The 19,727-nt window shown below is 53.6% G+C and overlaps 1 protein-coding gene across 1 annotated transcript; it reads left to right on the top strand.

Moving 5' to 3' along the window:
* The first annotated feature begins 400 nt into the window (after positions 1-400).
* Positions 401-14,669, top strand: psmb4 (proteasome 20S subunit beta 4). The gene is made up of 8 exons (XM_087984972.1): positions 401-514; positions 4,157-4,363; positions 5,867-5,950; positions 7,036-7,098; positions 9,452-9,533; positions 9,631-9,744; positions 12,782-12,870; positions 14,467-14,669. The coding sequence occupies exons 1-8, from the start codon at positions 420-422 to the stop codon at positions 14,477-14,479; spliced, it is 747 nt and encodes a 248-aa protein (XP_087841098.1). The 5' UTR covers positions 401-419; the 3' UTR covers positions 14,480-14,669.
* The last annotated feature ends 5,058 nt before the right edge of the window (positions 14,670-19,727 follow it).

A 19,727-nucleotide genomic window follows, 5' to 3' on the forward strand; every position in this document is an offset into this window, starting at 1 on the left:
ATAAAAGAAATATAGACTTGTTGTTGCCGGAGAGAGGTGTTTTATTGGGGTGGGCATCGGGGGATTTTGTGGAGTGATCCTACAGCCGCCCCCCCTCTTCTATAGGGTATGTGGTACAGTCCCAGCCGGGGTCCGGCGGAAGCTGGAACATACCACCGTAAAAAGTCGGAGGGGTGGCAGAAAGGGACTAAACGGCTCAAACGAAAGCCAAGGCAGTCCGGAAGGGGAACGGGCGGCTGAAACCATGTGGAAAGTGAGTGTGCTTTTGTTGGGTTTGGATGGGAGCGGGTTTCCCAGGTGTGGAGTGGGTTTCCGTTGAGGGTTGTTGGGGCGGACCCCCCCCTTGTCCCCAGGCTCCGCCTCTGTCCCTGTGATTGGAGGTGGGGGGAGGGGGGGAGCGGTGGTACAGTCCGACCAAGATGGCGGCGGTGACAGGAGGGATCTCAGTCCCGGGGCCCGGCCGCTTCTACTCGGTGCCCGGCTCCGAGCTGCCGGGGGCGGTGGGCCACACGCTGTGAGTCCCCACTGTGTGTGTGTGTGGGAGCCGGGGGCCCGGGGGGTCCGCAGGAACAATAAACGTCATGATCCGCTGTGTCATGGTGTCTCCCCCATTGACCATCATTGGGGAGGGGGACGGGGACCCCCCACCCCCACCCCCACCCCCACCCCCACCCTCTCCCCTCCCCTCCACCCTCTCCCCTCCCCTTCCCCCCCCCCCCGCCCCCAACCACCGTTTCGGTTTGATTCAGTGTGTTCCTGGCTGTTCGGCCACGTGAGGCGTCACATTTTCCTTTCTTGGTGCCTCAGGGAGTCTGTTTAGAAGGTGTTAGGATGTTATTGGAGGGTTCGGGTGGGGTTATTGGAGGATGTGGGGGGTTATCGGAGGGTTTGGGGGAATATTGGGGTTATTGGAGGATGTGGGGGGTTATTGGAGGATGTGGGGGGTTATTGGAGGATGTGGGGGGTTATTGGAGGATGTGGGGGATTAAGGGGCTCATTGGAGGGTTCAGGGGGTTATTGGAGGGTTTGGGGTGTTAAGGCTGTTATTGGAGGTTTCAGAGGGTTTTGGGGGGGGGGGGTTGTGGGTTGACTGGGGATGGAGGTGTTTGGGGAAAGGGGCTGCTGGCGAGTGCGGGACCAGTTCCCGGAGCAGATGGGGTGGATAGAGTGTGTGGGGGTTTGGGGTGGGGTACTCGATGGTTCGAGGGGGAGAAATCAGGGAGCTCCTGGAGGATGGGGTGAAAGTCCTTGTGCAAATCTACAGTGGTTATCAGATGTTGTGTTAGGGTGAGGGGGCTAAACCTGGTCATCTCTCTCTAGTTTTTGACTTTAGTTTTGACAGTGTTAGGCAAGAACTTTCCAAAGTTGATTGGGGGACAGATGTTTGCAGGTAAGGGGGTGTTGGAAAGCCGGAGCCCTTCAAAAATGAGATAACGAGAGTCCAGAGACAGTATGTTCCTGTTAGAGTGAGGGGCAAGGCTGGATGACAAGAGAAATTGAGGCTCTGGTCAGGAAAAGACAGCAGAAGGTGAGTGATTTTCCCAGAAGAGGAGAAGGCAATAAGTGTATTCTCACGGGAAATCTGGTACGATTGCAACATTTAAAAGGCATCAGGCCGGGTGCTGGCAGGTGGGACTAGATTGAGTTGGGATATCTGGTCGGCATGGACGGGTTGGACCGAAGGGTCTGTTTCCGTGCTGCACACCGCTATGACTCTAAGAGGCCGAGAAGGGGTCATGAAATAGCTTTGGCAAATAGGGTTAAGGAGAATCCAAAGAGATTGTACAAAATATACTAATGGCAAAAAAAGGGTAACTGAGGAGAGATTAAGGCCATCTATGTATGCAGGAGATGGGGGGAGGGGGCAGATAATAAATGAGCATTTTGTGTCCGTATTTACTGCGGAGAAGGATATGGAAGGTAGAGAACTTGGAGAAATAGTGATAACTTAAAAAGTGTCCATATTACAAAGTTTAAAAATTGCAACAACCAAGTGATAGTCCAACCGGTTTATTTGCAAGTAAAGGCTTTTGGAGCGCTGCTCCTTCATCAGGTAGATCCCTGATGAAGGAGCGATGTTCCGAAAGCTAGTGCTTCCAAATAACCTTTTTGGACTATAATCTGATGTTGTGATTGTGAACTGTGTCCAACCCAGTCCAACACCGGCACCTCCACATCGTATTACAGAGGAGTAGGTGCTGGATGTCTTAAAACGCATAAAGGTGAATAAAGAGACCTTGCGGGTGCAGGTTCAGAGTGGAGTCACAGGTCGACAGGGTGGTGAAGAAGGCATTAAGTTGGCTTGCTTTATTGGTCAGAGTTAAAAATCTCACAACACCAAGTTATAGTCCAATAGGTTTAATTGGAGGCACTAGCAAATTTTGCTATAAATTCTGTGCCTTACAATTGTGCCCTCCACAACCACCTGATGAAGGAGCGTTGCTCCGAAAGCTAGTGTTTCCAATTAAACCTGTTGGACTATAACGTGGCTTTGTGATTTTTAGCTTTGTACACCTCCAATTCATTGGTCAGTGCTCTGAGTCTAGGAGTTGGAAGGTCATGTTGCGACTGTACAGGACTTGGTCAGAGGGTCAGCATCGCACAGTGGGAGGTGACGTCTTGCAGGATGTGACACTCAGTGAGGGTAAGCTGCCAGTGAGGGTGTTATGCAGCAGGGGTGGTTGTGTTTAGGAAGTTAATGGCACATTGTCCCTGATGCTCAAAGCAGCTATTTTCATGCCTCAAACCCAACATCTCAACAACATTAGGGTTTTCATTTTTTTCCTTTTTTTTTTATATAAAGAAGAAACAAAAACTTCAAAATAAACTCCTGCTCAGTGGGAAGACAACAGAATCTGTCTCCTTTCCTCTTGAATGCAGGAAAAGAATGAGCGGAGTCCTTCACACCACACTGATCCAGCTCCCTCAGATCCAGCTCTCTGTGAACAGGATGTCTGACACTCCCGTGTATATTTTTTTCTTTCTTTTTCCTTTTTGTCTGTGCGCGCGCGCAGGTGTGAGACACAGTGAAAGACGCCAGGTCTACAAATCTTTATTCAATTTCCACCACCAGGAAGAAAGGAAACAGGCTGAGGGGGTGACCTTATAGAGGTTTATAAAACCATGAGGGTCGTGAATTGGGTAAATAAACAAGGTCTTTTCCCTGGGGTGGGGGGAGTCCAGAACTAGAGGGGCATAGGTTTAGGGTGAGAGGTGAAAGGTATAAAAGAGACCTAAGAGGCAACGTTTTCCACGCAGAGGGTGGTACATGTATGGAATGAGCTGCCAGAGGAAGTGGAGGAGGCTGGTACAATTGCAACATTGAAGAGGCATTTGGATGGGTATATGAATAGGAAGGGTTTGGAGGGATATGGGCTGGGTGCTGGCAGATGGGACTACATTGGGTTGGGATATCTGGTCGGGTTGGACCAAAGGGTCTGTTTCGTGCTGTACATCTCTGTGACTCTGTGAGGGCAGTGCTGCGTGAATGTTAGGATTTTTATTTGTCTCGCTTTTTGGAGCGTTAATGAGTATAGGTAGCTCTCTAAGATACCACACGCACATATATCTTCACAGAAAAATGTTTCGAAGGAACTCACACTAAGCTAAGCCACCCGCACACGGGGTTGGGGTTTCTGATTTCCTTCAGTTGTCCAAAGTAATTGGGAGAATTTGACTTTCTTGGATCAGCACTGGGGCAGAGGGAGGCTCAGAGTCCAGTGTGAGGGGGGCAGATCCCTCCTGTTCAAGACGGGCTGTTCAAGGGTCAAAGGGGAGGGAAAGTCTGGGATCAACCCCCCACTCCCCAAACAAATAAAAAAGTGTCATTGCGGCTGCAGGACTGGTCACCTGGACGTGCCGGAGCTGAGGAGGGTAGATTTTTAGAGCGATGACCAGTGAAGGAGGGGCGATGGAGGACTGATTGACGGAATGGCTCCGAAGGGCTGACTGGTCCTGTCACTGTGTTTGTTATGCTCCCCACACCCCCTGTATTCTACTGAGCAGATATTAGGCCAAAGAACATACAACCCTTGCAACAACGTGTTATTCCTAGCATTCTCTGTAAAAGGATCAGGGCCGGACTGTGGGCCTGGCTCACGGCTCCCCTTTTCCCAGGGCACCAACCGGAATATGTAACACTTCCTCTCCGTCACAGGAATCCCATGGTGACAGGAACCTCAGTGCTGGGGGTCAAGTTTGACGGCGGGGTCATCCTCGCTGCCGACATGCTGGGCTCCTACGGTTCGATGGCCCGGTTCCGGAATATTCCCAGGCTGATGAAGGTGAACGACAACACGGTCCTGGGTGCGTCGGGGGACTACGCGGATTACCAGTACCTCAAGCAAGCCATCGAGCAGATGATGTGAGTGACCAGGGGCACAGAAGGGAGTGGGGGGGGGGGAGAGAATGGGGGAGTCGATCCCACGGGGAGTGAGGGGGGAGAATGGGGGAGTCGCTCCCACGGGGAGTGAGGGGGGAGAATGGGGGAGTCGATCCCACGGGGAGTGAGGGGGGAGAATGGGGGAGTCGCTCCCACGGGGAGTGAGGGGGGAGAATGGGGGAGTCGCTCCCACGGGGAGTGGGGGGGAGAATGGGGGAGTCGCTCCCACGGGGAGTGAGGGGGGGAGAATGGGGGAGTCGCTCCCACGGGGAGTGAGGGGGGGAGAATGGGGGAGTCGCTCCCACGGGGACTGAGGGGGGAGAATGGGGGAGTCGCTCCCACGGGGAGTGAGGGGGGAGAATGGGGGAGTCACTCCCACGCGGAGTGAGGGGGGAGAATGGGGGTCTCGCTCCCACGGGGAGTGGGGGGGAGAATGGGGGACTCGCTCCCACGGGGAGTGGGGGGGAGAATGGGGGACTCGCTCCCACGGGGAGTGGGGGGGAGAATGGGGGACTCGCTCCCACGGGGAGTGGGGGGGAGAATGGAGGACTCGCTCCCACGGGGAGTGGGAGGAGAATGAGGGAGTCGCTCCCAGGGGGAGTGGGGGGAGAATGGGGGACTCGCTCCCACGGGGAGTAGGGGGAGAATGAGGGACTCGCTCCCAGGGGTAGTGGGGGGGAGAATGGGGGACTCGCTCCCAGGGGGAGTGGGGGGGAGAATGGGGGACTCGCTCCCAGGGGGAGTGGGGGGGAGAATGGGGGACTCGCTCCCAGGGGGAGTGGGGGGGAGAATGGGGGACTCGCTCCCAGGGGGAGTGGGGGGGAGAATGGGGGACTCGCTCCCAGGGGGAGTGGGGGGAGAATGGGGGAGTCGCTCCCACGGGGAGTGGGGGGAGAATGGGGGAGTCGATCCCACGGGGAGTGGGGGGAGAGTGGGGGAGTCGCTCCCACGGGGAGTGGGGGGGGAGAATTGGGGAGTCGATCCCACGGGGAGTGGGGGGGGGGAGAATGGGGCACTCGGTCCCACGGGGAGTGGGGGGAGAATGGGGGAGTCGTTCCTACGGGGAGTGGGGGGAGAATGGGGGACTCGCTCCCACGGGGAGTGGGGGGAGAATGGGGGACTCGCTCCCACGGGGAGTGAGGGGGGAGAATGGGGGAGTCGCTCCCACGGGGAGTGGGGGGGGGAATGGGGGACTCGCTCCCACGGGGAGTGGGTGGGGAGAATGGGGGAGTCGATCCCACGGGGAGTGGGGGGGGAGAATGGGGGACTCGCTCCCACGGGGAGTGGGGGGAGAATGGGGCACTCGCTCCCACGCGGAGTGGGGGGAGAATGGGGGACTCGCTCCCACGGGGAGTGGGGGGAGAATGGGGCACTCGCTCCCACGCGGAGTGGGGGGAGAATGGGGGACTCGCTCCCACGGGGAGTGAGGGGGGAGAATGGGGCACTCGCTCTAGACTTTGTGAACTACCTTGTTGCTGTCCCTAGGATTGATGAAGAGCTGCTTGGAGATGGTCACAGCTACAGTCCAAAAGCCATTCATTCCTGGCTTACCAGAGTCATGTATAACAGGTACGTGCTGTCAGGGCCATGGGCTGGTCCTCCCCATCTCAGCCCAGACATCACTGTACAACATTGCTGCTGACATCCCCTCGCCCAGCTGAACCCCAGCCCCCTACACCTCCTCCCTATCTCTGTCACCCCGTGTTCCCCTCCCTATCTCTGTCACCCCCTGCATCCCCTCCCTATCTCTGTCACCCCCTCCAGCCCCAACACCCTCTTCCTATCTCTGTCACTCCCTCCAGCCCCTACACCCCCTCCCTATCTCTGTCACTCCCTCCAGCCCCTACACCCCCTCCCTATCTCTGTCACTCCCTCCAGCCCCTACACCTCCTCCCTATCTCTGTCACCCCGTGTTCCCCTCCCTATCTCTGTCACCCCCTGCATCCCCTCCCTATCTCTGTCACCCCCTCCAGCCCCAACACCCTCTTCCTATCTCTGTCACCCCCTATACCCCTCCCTATCTCTGTCACCCCCTGCACCCCCTCCCTATCTCTGTCACCCCCTCCAGCCCCAACACCCTCTTCCTATCTCTGTCACTCCCTCCAGCCCCTACACCCCCTCCCTATCTCTGTCACTCCCTCCAGCCCCTACACCCCCTCCCTATCTCTGTCACTCCCTCCAGCCCCTACACCCCCTCCCTATCTCTGTCACTCCCTCCAGCCCCTACACCCCCTCCCTATCTCTGTCACTCCCTCCAGCCCCTACACCCCCTCCCTATCTCTGTCACCCCCTATACACCCCCTCCCTATCTCTGTCACTCCCTCCAGCCCCTACACCCCTTCCCTATCTCTGTCACCCCCTATACCCCCCTCCTTATCTCTGTCACCCCCTCCTCTTTTTGATAACATGTCTCTGAAGTGTCGGGGGTGGTGTGCTATAGAAATGCACTTTGCTGTGCCTATATGTGTACGCTGTAGCCTTGCTTGCCTTCAGATTGATTGGGCGGTGGGTGAGACCAGGCTGCACTCGGGAGGAGGAGGTGGCGATGGTGGTGTTGGGGAGCCTGCTGTCTCGGTCCCTGCCCCTGTGTGTGTGTGTGTGTGTGTGACCTGCCCTTTGAGTGCCTCAGGCTTTCCTCCCCCTCTTTGTTTCAGGCGATGTAAGTTGAATCCCCTGTGGAACACCGTCATCATTGGTGGGATGAACAACGGCGAGAGGTAATTGGTGTACGCGGGCGATTGCGCGTTCTTCTGCGGTGATTGAGTAACCGTCCGTCATCGTGAACCCTGCTGTGTGATTTGACCCAACAAGAAGATGGAGTTTAATTTAGATAAATATCAGGTGCTGCATTTTGGAAAAGCAAATCAGGGCAGGACTTAGACACTTAATAGTAAGGTCCTGGGGAGTGTTGCTGAACAAAGAGACCTTGGAGTGCAGGTTCATAGCTCCTTGAAAGTGGAGTTGCAGGTAGATAGGATAGTGAAGGCGGCATTTGGTATGCTTTCCTTTATTGGTCAGAGTATTGAGTCCAGGAGTTGGGAGGTCATGTTGCGGCTGTACAGGACATTGGTTAGGCCACTGTTGGAATACTGCGTGCAATTCTGGTCTCCTTCCTATCGGAAAGATGTTGTGAAATTTGAAAGGGTTCAGAAAAGATTTACAAGGATGTTGGAGATTTACAGGGAGAGACTGAACAGGCTGGGGCTGTTTTCCCTGGAACATCGGAGGCTGAGGGGTGACCTTATAGAGGTTTATAAAATCATGAGGTTAAATATACAAGGTCTTTTCCCTGGGGTGGGGGAGTCCAGAACTAGAGGGCATAGGTTTAGGGTGAGAGGGGAAAGATATAAAAGGGACCTAAGGGGCAACTTTTTCACGCAGAGGGTGGTACGTGTATGGAATGAGCTGCCAGAGGATGTGGTGGAGGCTGGTACAATGACAGCATTTAAGAGGCATTTGGATGGGTATATGAAAAGGTAGAGTTTAGAGGGATATGGGTATTATGCTGGTAAACAGGACTAGATTAATTTCGGACATCTCATCAAAATGGACAAGTTGCACTGAAGGGTCTGTATCCGTACTGTATAACGGACTTTGTAATCTGTTAATGGCGTGACGGATTGTGTGGGGAAATCGATCTGCCCGGTCTCTCTCTGTCTGTGTGGAGTCTTCATGTTCTTCATGTGTTTGCATGGGTTTCCTTGCTCGGTTGAAACGTTTGCAGGTTAGGGTGGATTGGCCATGGGAAATTGTCCCATAGTGCCCAGGGATGTGCAGGTTAGAGTGGATTGGCCATGCTAAATTGTCCCATAGTGCCCAGGGATGTGCAGGTTCGAGTGGATTGGCCATGCTAAATTGTCCCGTAGTGCCCAGGGATGTGCAGGTTAGGGTGGATTGGCCATGGGAAATTGTCCCATAGTGCCCAGAGATGTGCAGGTTATGGTGGATTGGCCATGCTAAATTGTCCCGTAGTGCCCGGGGATGTGCAGGTTAGGGTGGGTTGGCCATGGGAAATTGTCCCATAGTGCCCCAGGGATGTGCAGGTTCGGGTGGATTGGCCATGCTAAATTGTCCCATAGTGCCCAGGGATGTGCAGGTTAGGGTGGATTGGCTATGCTAAATTGTCCCGTAGTGCCCAGGGATGTGCAGGTTAGGGTGGATTGGCCATGCTAAATTGTCCCGTAGTGCCCCAGAGATGTGCAGGTTAGGGTGGGTTGGCCATGCTAAATTGTCCCATAGTGCCCCAAGGATGTGCAGGTTCGAGTGGATTGGCCATGCTAAATTGTCCCATAGTGCCCAGGGATGTGCAGGTTCGAGTGGATTGGCCATGCTAAATTGTCCCGTAGTGCCCAGGGATGTGCAGGTTAGGGTGGATTGGCCATGGGAAATTGTCCCATAGTGCCCAGAGATGTGCAGGTTATGGTGGATTGGCCATGCTAAATTGTCCCGTAGTGCCCGGGGATGTGCAGGTTAGGGTGGGTTGGCCATGGGAAATTGTCCCATAGTGCCCCAGGGATGTGCAGGTTCGGGTGGATTGGCCATGCTAAATTGTCCCGTAGTGCCCCAGAGATGTGCAGGTTAGGGTGGATTGGCCATGGGAAATTGTCCCGTAGTGCCCAGGGATGTGCAGGTTAGAGTGGGTTGGCCATGGGAAATTGTCCCGTAGTGCCCAGGGATGTGCAGGTTAGAGTGGGTTGGCCATGGGAAATTGTCCCATAGTGTCCAGGGATGTGCAGGTTAGGGTGGATTGACCATGCTAAATTGTCCTGTAGTGCCCAGGGATGGGCAGGTTAGGGTGGATTGGCCATGGGGAATGCAGCGTTATGGGGTTAGGGTGGAATGCTCTTTGTTGGGATAATTCGCACTCGATGGGGCTGAATGGCCTGCACTGTAGCCGTGTGTTTGTGATGCTTGGCTGGCCCAGCACTGAGAGGGTACAGGGAGATTGGAGGGCATTCCCTTCAGCTCTGCCCTAGGGTTAATCACCACAGTGGGGGGGGTGTTTGTGTGCGCACATGTGTGGGGAGGGCAATGGAAACTGATTCTGAAACTGACCTGCGACCTCTGCAGTTTCCTAGGTTACGTGGACAAACTGGGGGTTGCCTACGAGGCTTCGACAGTGGCAACTGGCTTCGGGGCGTACCTGGCACAGGTGAGTTCACCCCCCGACTCAACGCTCCCTCCCTCTTGTACCCGCTCACCTGCCTGCTGGACTGAACCCCCCCCCCCCTCCTTTGTGTCTCCTGCAGCCCCTGATGAGGGAGGTAGCAGAAAAGCAGCAGATCTCCAAAGACGAGGGTCGCCAGCTGATCGAGCGCTGCCTGAAGGTCCTGTACTACCGCGACGCACGCTCCTATAACCGGGTAAGAGACGCCGGGAGGGACCGGTGGTTGTGGAGGGGGGTAATCTGCCAGCAGCGAGAGAGAAAACCGAGGCGTGCGGGGGAGCACAGTCTGTGGCGAATTTGACTCGTAAATGGGCTCGTCCATTTCTGTCAGAGAGGGTTTGATCAGAAGGAGACAGAGAGAGATAGTGGGGAGGTATTGGCCCGGTGGGATTAACGCCAAGCTGTCAATCCTGGGTAACGTTGTGGGGGCTCTGGTTTGAATCCCTCCATGTGGGAGGCGGGACGTCCTTTTTCAGACAAGGAAATTGTGTCCCAGTCAGGGGCATGGTTCCACAGCGATGGGATAATTCTCCACTGCCTTCTGGGGCAGGGAATGCTGGGTGAAGCCCATACCAGGCAGCAAGAGAGGGAGAGAAGCAAGGAAAGGGTCAGATCCCAGACTGCGCCAACCTGCCCCGTCCCAACCATCCAGCCCCTTGGCCATCAGGAAGGTTCGGTTCTGGTCTGCCCCACACAGTCGGGAAGTGGCTCTCTGCTTGTTTGGGTGACAACTTGGGGTACTTGTAATGGAGATATCGTGCAGGAACACCATCTGTTACATTGCAAGAGCCTTTTCCCTGCCCTGCCACCCTCAGGCGGTGCGAGCGCTCCTTTGGTTGTGTCCCTCCGGTGCCCTGAGCAGCAGGTGCACTCAGCCTGTTGCGGAGTGGCGGTGCCAAGTTTTGGGAGTGACACGTGTCCTCAGGATTTGAACTGACGTGAAATCTTTGCCAAGGCCCGTTTTGTTTGTGGCTGTCCTGTTGGAATACCCCCATAATGCTCAGCGTCACAGCAGGACCCAATCTCCGAGGCAGGTGGTGTTCTCACGCCCTGCAAGCCACAACAAATGCAGCCTTTTGGAACTTGCTTGAAAACTATGACCGTCTCTGTCTCAGGGATGTTTGATCCATACTGGCTCTTGTACTGAGCGGGCAAGTCTGAAGTCCTGGAGCGAAATTAGGTAGAGTATTTGTGGATCGGAAGAGAGGATGTTAGAATTTGATGTTTCCAAAATGATAGAGGGGAAAGTGTGTGTGTTCCCTTTCAAAGATGACGTGTTTATTTATCTATGCTTAGCGACTTGAAAATGACTACCAGTTACAAGTGCTTGAATTAAAACATTTCTATCAAAATACGAGACTGTTAGCAGGCAAAGCAACATTTTTAACAAGACAACAGATATTAAAATTTAGCCTATTAATTTAGTCCAGGCACTTGGAGAGTAAGGACCAATTAAATTTAAATCTGACAGTTTTGACAATCTAGAAACTATCAGATTGTAAGGAAATTAATCGGTCATCAAGGGTATAAACAGAGAGAACGTTTGAAAACCGAATGAGAGCACAATGCCATATGAAGAGATTAGCTCTCGGAGTGACCATCATCTGACTAAAGGTACAGTGGTATTCTGAGTTAAGATTCCTGACCCCAGAATTCGACAGAGAGAGGTTCTCCTGATGGAAGAATTCGAAGGGGAGGACCTGTTCTTGACAGAACTTCAGTGGATAGGCCGCGGAGCATTCCGGAAGATGTTCCTGGCTATAATTTTGAGAGACAAAATTCTGTTGTCTTGTTAAATAAGTAGTACTTGTATTTATTGGAACAGCATATCATTAGAATTTTGTTTTATTCGGGAATAGTTAGAGAGGAAGTGTTCGCTGTGTTAGTGGTTCTGGTAGTTTGTTTCACTGTTGGAGTTAGATAAATTATTATTGAGTGAGTGAAAGGATTGTGTTTCATTTAATGTCTCATTTCATGTCTCACAAACTTGATTGAGTTTTTTGAAGAAGTAACAAAGAGGATTGATGTGATCTATATGGACTTCAGTAAGGTGTTCAACTAGGTTCCCCATGGGAGACTGATTAGCAAGGTTAGATCTCATGGAATACAGAGAGAACTAGCCATTTGGATACAGAACTGGCTCAAAGGTAGAAGACAGAGGGTGGTAGTGGAGGGTTGTTTTTCAGACTGGAGGCCTGTGACCAGTGCAGTGCCACAAGGATCGGTGCTGGGCCCACTACTTTTTGTCATTTATATAAATGATTTGGATGCGAGCATAAGAGGCACAGTTAGTAAGTTTGCAGATGACACCAAAATTGGAGGTGTAGTGGACTTGCCCACTTAATGGTAAGGTCCTGGGAGTGTTGCTGAACAAGGAGACCTTGGAGTGCAGGTTTATAGCTCCTTGAAAGTGGAGTCGCAGGTAGATAGGATAGTGAAGGCGGCGTTTGGTATGCTTTCCTTTATTGGTCAGAGTATTGAGTACAGGAGTTGGGAGGTCATGTTGCGGCCGAACAGGACATTGGTTAGGTCACTGTTGGAATATTGTGTGCAATTCTGGTCTCCCTCCTATTGGAACGATATTGTGAAATTTGAAAGGGTTCAGAAAAGATTTCCAAGGATGTTACCAGGGTTGGAATATTTGAGCTCTAGGGAGAGATTGAATAGGCTGGGGCTATTTTTCCCTGGAGTGTCGTAGGCTGAGGGGTGACCTTAGAAGTTTATAAAATCATGAGGGGTATAGATAGGATAAATAGACAAAGTCTCTTCCGTGGGGTGGAGGTGTCCAGAACTAGAGGGGCATAGGTTTAGCGTGAGAGGGGAAAGATATAAAAGAGACCTACGGGGCAACTGTTTCACTCAGAGGGTGGTGCGTGTATGGGATGACCTGGCAGAGGAAGAGTTGGAGGCTGGTACAATTGCAACATTTAAAAGGCATTTGGATGGGTATATGAATAGGAAGGGAGCAGGTTTAACAGGGACGTTCAAAACGGGAAAACCGAGCAAAACTGAAAGGGGAAAGATGTGCACAGAAAGGAAGAGGAATTTGATAAATAATGGAAGGATACTCAAAGAGAGATACCAGAAAATGGTTGAGTATGATCCTGTTGAAAGGAAGAAAGGGCTGGGAGGGTCAAATGGCTCTTCTCCGTTTCTGTTGTATTTCTTCTCTTCCATAATCCTTGCTCATTCCGGGGCAGTAATGTGACTGCTTTGGTCTGTTTGCCCCACAGTATCAGATCGCGACTGTGTCAACAGCTGGTGTAGAGATCGAGGGCCCGATATCGTCAGATACCAACTGGGAAATTGCCCACATGATCAGGTAACGGAGCGGAGAGCCTGCGGGATTCACGGGAAGGCGGGGAAACGTGAAGCATCGCGAGCAGCTTTCACCCTGATAGGGCATGGCTGCCCCATTTGGGAATCCTGCATCTGGACAATCCTCTCCCTGCCCCAGAGCCTGTCCCGCCATCGACGCAGTACAAGTCAAGGGGATGAGGGAATACTCCAGGTTTGGTCTGGATGGGTGCAGCTCCGACAACACTCGAGAAGCTCAACATTGTCCAGGGACAAAGCAGCTCCCCCGCATGATTGGCACCACACCCATCAGCACATGACCCTCCCTCCCTCCCCCGATACTCAGTCGCAACAGGGTGTACCATCTACAAGATGCACACACACTGACTCCCCAAGGCTCCTTCAACAACACCTTCCACACCCCACATCCCCCCACCCCAGCCATGAACACCACCCCCACCCCCAAACACGGGGACCCCCCCACCCCCTCCGAGTTGAAAGTATATCGGCCATTCCTTCAGAGTGAGCATCCTGAAGCTCCCTCCTGAACACCACTGTCCATATACCCCACAGGAACTGCAGCAGTTCAATAAGCTGGCTCACCCCCACCTTCTAAAGGGTGTAATTAGGGGATGGGCAATAAGTACTGGCCTAGTCGTGGAAAGGATCCAAGTGAGGTTTAATGTTGGGTGTCAAGCCAAGGGGGTGCCAGTGTTGTTGCTGATATTCTGTGCCTTTTGTCCTAACCTTGATAGCCCCTCCCTGCTTCACCCTCTCATCTGTTAGGGAGTGCTGCTACTGCAGATGAGGTCAATGTTAGGCTCAGCAGCGATACCCTCCATTCTCTAAATGGCCAGTCATCATCAACATGAGCAGAGCAGCCTTGTGCCTGCTGGTCCTCCCTTCTTAAACCTGCTGCCACAACCTTGTGGGACAGACGCCCAGGTATTGAGGGGAGATAGGTTGTGCTGGAAGGTCAGCAAGTGAAAGGCAGAGCAGGCTGGATGGGCTGAATGGCCTCCTGTGGCCACTCCTTCAGCAGAGGGAATCGACAAGTCCTCCATGTTAGCCCAGTAACATGTTTCCCCCCCCCCCCTCACCCCCAACCCCTCTGTCCCGACCCACCTCCCTCCAGTGCAATTCCCAATCCCACCGATTCAACCATCCGCCCACAGTCGAGGCACTGGTAGAGGTTTAGATTTTTAAATATTTTATTGTCATGTGTACTCAAGTACAGGAGGACAGTGAAACATGTACAATGTCACCACACAAGGCGCCATCTTGTGTACCTGGGTGCCAAGTGGTAAGAGAAATAGGAGATAAAAAGTTAATTTTTCTACCATTCTAATATTTAAGAAACAGGGGAAGAGTTTATGTTAAAGTCTTTTGTGGTTGAAACCAGGAAAATAAAGGAACAAGTTAAAAGTTCAGCAGCCTTTGAGTCCTCCGCAGGACTGTTTGAGCGAGCGAGTGACTGAGGAAGGTGGTAATTTCTCGTCTAAGCCCCAGGCTGCTGTGTTTGGGGGGTGGGGGGGTAGTTTTGTAGAGGGGTTACCTCTCTGTGTATCCAGCTCCCTAACCTCCTGAAGTTTCTCTCTCTCTCTCTCTGTTTTGCTTTCAGTGGGTTTGAATAGAAGGATGCTACGTGTTCACAGACAGTGAATCACTCCACACGGGATCTACCATGTGTTCTCCGCACTCACTGACTGTTAAAGCCACTGTCTATTTGCTGGGATGCCTGTGGGACATCTCTTTGTTGTATTTGCTACAGGGTATATGTTTATGACCTGGGGTAAGGGCTTGAAATAAAGTAACCTTCTGGAAGACAGCGAGAGACCTGCGTTGCTTTCACACCCGTCAGGACATGGAGTGAAACTTCACAAGCGGCTGTTTTCTTTGGGAAGTGCGGTTGGCTGTTTGTACACGGCGAGCTCTCTCAAGTGTGAGAGCGATCTCGGTTTGCCTACATTTAATGCTTGTTGATTTGCAGGATCAATATGGCCACAAGGCGAGTGGCTTCCTGAGAGACAACACCAGGATTAGTTGGGGGAGAGGGCCCATGGGGTGGTGCAGGAGCTGACCCTTGGGCAAGTGGGGGACACGGGGTCCCACAGGTAGGTAATCAAGGTGAATACGGAGATACACTGATGGATGTAAGGAAGGTGGATAAACACGAGAGAGAGAGAGAGAGACCGAAATGAAGTGGGGGGTAAGAGGAGTGGAGTGGTGAGAGGAGGCTGACAAGTAGAAACACCAGCATTAAGCAGGGGGGCTGAATGACCAGCGCTGGGAATTTTGATGGGAGTTGGGAAGTGGTCAAACGTTTCAGCTCCTGGGAAGATTTCAGAGAGCTCAGCGAGCAGACCTGCATCCAAAACCTCAACCTGAGCTACAAATCTTAAAACTCACTAAGACATCAGAACAGTCAAACCAAATTAAATCCACAGTGAGTGGAAGGGACAGCCCTCGTCAGTGATGGATTTCCTCCGATATATTGACATTCTCCGTCTCACGGATAATAAATAGCACCGTGTAGAATTGGGAATCGAGTTATCCAGCAGCCGGAATTTTGAGGCTGTGTTCAGAATCACGGGAAGGATGAGCACAGCCATGTTGGGTCGAATGGACAGCTGTGCTCAGAGAATCAATGGCAAGGAACTGACAGTACACGAGCAGAGTAGAGAGAGCTTTACTCTGGATCTAACCGCACGCTGTCCTTGTCCCTGGGATGGGGGGGCGGCAGTGTAGGGGAAGCTTTACTCTGTAAAACCCTGTGCTGTCCCTGGGGGTAATTGAGGGGGGACTGTTTAGAGGGAGCTTTACTCTGTATCTAACCCCATACTGCCCCTGTCCCTGGGAAGGGGCGACAGTGTAGGGGGAGCTTTACTCTGTTTCTAACCCCGTGCTGTCCCTGTCCTTGGGATTGGGTCGGGGGGGGGGGAGCCAGTGTAGAGGAAGCTTCATGTTGTTGAATAGGTGAGAGTACAAGAATAGACAGGACTGACCAGGAAACCATTCAGTTCATCATGTCTTTATTGGGTCACCAGTTGAGTCATTCATGGTAACATCATCCCTGCCATGTGCTGAACAACCTCCCAACTCCCCAAGCCATCTGTCTCCCAGACGCATGCAGAGTTTTCCTCTTGAATGCTAAAGACTGGAATGCAGTAATAATGGACAGCAGGCCTGTCGCTGAATAACACTGGGGTACAGTACCGGGTGGGGACGGGTCTGTCCCTGTATAGCACTGGCGTCCAGTACTGGTGGGGACGGGCCTGTCCCTGTATTGCACTGGCGTCCAGTACTGGGTGGGGAAGGGCCTGTCCCTGTATAGCACTGGCGTCCAGTACTGGTGGGGACGGACCTGTCCCTGTACAGCACAGGTACAGTACCGGTGGGGATGGGCCTGTCCCTGTATTGCACTGGCGTACAGTACAGGGAGGGGACAGGTCTGTCCCTGTATAACACTGGCGTACGGTACAGGGTGGGAACAGGTCTGTCCCTGTATAACACTGGCGTACGGGACAGGGTGGGGACAGGTCTGTCCCTGTATAAGACTGGTGTACAGTACAGGGTGGGGGCGGGTCTGTCCCCGTATAACACTGGCGTACGGTACAGGGTGGGGACAGGTCTGTCCCTGTATAACACTGGGGTACAGTACTGGTGGGGACAGCTCTGTCACTGTATAACACTGGGGTACAGTATGGGGTGGGGAAAGGCCTGTCCCTGTATAACACTAGGGTATAGTACCGGGTGGGGATGGGCCTGTCCCTGTATAGCACTGGCATCCAGTACCGGTGGGGACGGACCTGTCCCTGTACAGCACGGGTACAGTACTGGTGGGGACGGGCCTGTCCCTGTATAGCACTGGGGTACAGTACCGGTGGGGACGGGCCTGTCCCTGTATAGCACTGGCGTACAGTACAGGGAGGGGACAGGTCTGTCCCTGTATAGCACTGGCGTACAGTACAGGGAGGGGACAGGTCTGTCCCTGTATAACACTGGGGTACAGTACTGGTGGGGACGGGTCTGTCACTGTATAACACTGGGGTACAGTACTGGGTGGGGACAGGTCTGTCCCTGTATAACACTGGGGTACAGTACTGGTGGGGACGGGTCTGTCCCTGTATAACACTGGGGTACAGTATGGGGTGGGGACGGGTCTGTCCCTGTATAACACTGGGGTACAGTACTGGTGGGGACGGGTCTGTCCCTGTATAACACTGGGGTACAGTACTGGTGGGGACAGCTCTGTCACTGTATAACACTGGGGTACAGTATGGGGTGGGGAAAGGCCTGTCCCTGTATAACACTGGGGTACAGTACCGGGTGGGGACAGGTCTGTACCGGGTGGGGACAGGTCTGTCCCTGTATAACATTGGGGTAAATTACTGGGAGACAGGTCTGTCACTGTATAACACTGGGGTACGGTACCTATGGGGACGGGCCGGTCCCTGTATAACAGTGGGGCAGGGTACTGGGCGGGGACGGGACGGTCCCTGGAGAACACTGGGGCAGGGTACTGGGCAGGGACGGGACGGTCCCTGGAGAACACTGGGGCAGGGACGGGCCTGTCCCTGGAGGAGAACGCTGGGGCAGGGTACTGGGCGGGGACGGGTCGGTCCCTGGAGAACACTGGGGTACAGTATGGGGTGGGGATAGGTCTGTCCCTGTATAACACTGGGGTACAGTATGGGGTGGGGACGGGTCTGTCCCTGTATAACACTGGGGTACAGTACTGGTGGGGACGGGTCTGTCACTGTATAACACTGGGGTACAGTACTGGTGGGGACAGGTCTGTCCCTGTATAACACTGGGGCAGGGTACTGGGCGGGGACGGGCTGGTCCCTGGAGAACACTGGGGCAGGGACGGGGACGGGCTGGTCCCTGGAGAACACTGGGGCAGGGACGGGCCTGTCCCTGGAGAACAGTGGGGCAGGGTACTGGGCGGGGACGGGCTGGTCCCTGGAGAACGCTGGGGCAGGGTACCGGGCAGGGACGGGACGGTCCCTGGAGAACGCTGGGGCAGGGACGGGCCTGTCCCTGGAGAACAGTGGGGCAGGGTACCGGGACGGGACGGTCCCTGGAGAACACTGGGGCAGGGTACTAGGCAGGGACGGGCTGGTCCCTGGAGAACAGTGGGGCAGGGTACCGGGCGGGGACGGGCCGGTCCCTGGAGAACGCTGGGGCAGGGACGGGCCTGTCCCCGGAGAACAGTGGGGCAGGGTACCGGGACGGGACGGTCCCTGGAGAACACTGGGGCAGGGTACTGGGCAGGGACGGGCTGGTCCCTGGAGAACAGTGGGGCAGGGTACCGGGCAGGGACGGGCCTGTCCCTGGAGAACGCTGGGGCAGGGACGGGCTGGTCCCTGGAGAACAGTGGGGCAGGGTACCGGGCGGGGACGGACGGTCCCTGGAGAACAGTGGGGCAGGGTACCGGGCGGGGACGGGCCGGTCCCTGGAGAACACTGGGGCAGGGTACTGGGCGGGGACGGGACGGTCCCTGGAGAACACTGGGGTACAGTATAGGTGGAGTCTATGATTCTATTAAATGTGTAATAGCCTTTGTCGCCACTTCGATCGTTTTCTGGACGATTAGACAATATTTCATTGTTAAAAATCAGACCACACCGGGTTATAGTTCAGAAGGTTGAATTGGAAGCACTAGCTTTCGGAGCGCTGCTCCTTCATCAGGTGGTTGTGAAGGAGCGTCGCTCCGAGAGCTAGTGCTTCCAATGAAACCAGTTGGTCTATAACCTGGTGTTGTGTGGTTTTGAACTTTGTACACCCCCCAGTCCAACACCAGCACCTCCAAATCATGACAATATTTCAGCTTACCTTTTCAGTGCCTCCATATTATCAGATTTTCAATTTGAAGACATTCTCCAAATTATTGATATTTTAATTTTGTTCCCTATTTCCTTCACAACAGAATGTACATTTTAATCCTGATGTTTCAGTCATCATCTGCTTCTGCACCAATTTTTTTCCTTGTGACTGGAGTGTCTCATTTTTGTGAACCTCTCCTTCACTCCAAGCAGTTCTTTCACATCCCTGTCATTGTACAGTGACCAGAACTGTAAAAGGTACTTCAAATGGGTTCTATCCAGTCTTGTTTATAAGTTCATCATCATCTCATTTCTTTTTCACTCTATTCCCCTATTGAAACTGTAAGGGGGTGGAAAGGGAGCCGACGGTCAGAGCAGGGATCCCCTGTGGCCGTTCCCCTCAGCAATAAGTATACCGTTTTGGATACTGCTGGTGGGGACAGCCTACCAGGGGAAAGCCACAGTTGTCAGGTCTCTGGTACTGAGGCTAAGAAGGGAAGGGGGGAAAAGAGGAAAGTGGTAGGGGACTCAACAGTTAGACGGATTGACAGGAGATTTTGTGGTCAGGAACGGGACTCCCGGAACATATGTTGCCTCCTCGGTGCCAGAGTCCGGGATGTCGCCGATCGGGTTTACAAGATTCTAAAGGGGGAGGGGGAGGGGGAGCAGCCAGAAATCGTGGTACACATCGGCACCAACGATACAGCCAGGAAAGGGATTGAGGATCTGAAAAGTGACGACAGAGGCTTAGGTTGGAAGCTGAAGAGCAGGACGAGTGGAGTCGTGATCTCTGGTTTGCTACCGGTGCCACGAGATAGTGAGATGAGGAGCAGTCAGCAAATGCAGCTTAACATTTGGCTGCAAGGCTGGTGCAGGAGGGAGGGCTTCAGATACCTAGACCATTGGGATACCTTCCGGGGAAGGTGGGACCAGTACATGAAGGATGGGCATAAACGTCCTGGGTGGGAGATTAGCCTGTGTGATTTGGGAGGGTTTAAACTAGTTTGGCAGGGGGTGCGAATTGGAGCCACATGTCTGAGAGGGGGGTCAGTTG

Source organism: Chiloscyllium plagiosum, unplaced genomic scaffold (assembly GCF_037043375.1).
Source record: "Chiloscyllium plagiosum isolate Xiang-an unplaced genomic scaffold, Cpla_swu_hap1 HiC_scaffold_50, whole genome shotgun sequence".
Lineage (NCBI taxonomy): Eukaryota > Metazoa > Chordata > Chondrichthyes > Orectolobiformes > Hemiscylliidae > Chiloscyllium > Chiloscyllium plagiosum.

Bases quoted from the DNA above. Each gene is read 5' to 3' on its own strand.
- psmb4 (XM_087984972.1), top strand. From the start codon at position 420: ATGGCGGCGGTGACAGGAGGGATCTCAGTCCCGGGGCCCGGCCGCTTC. The intron at 515-4,156 runs GTGAGTCCCCAC...TCTCCGTCACAG, and splicing joins GGGGCGGTGGGCCACACGCT to GAATCCCATGGTGACAGGAA. The intron at 4,364-5,866 runs GTGAGTGACCAG...TGCTGTCCCTAG, and splicing joins CAAGCCATCGAGCAGATGAT to GATTGATGAAGAGCTGCTTG.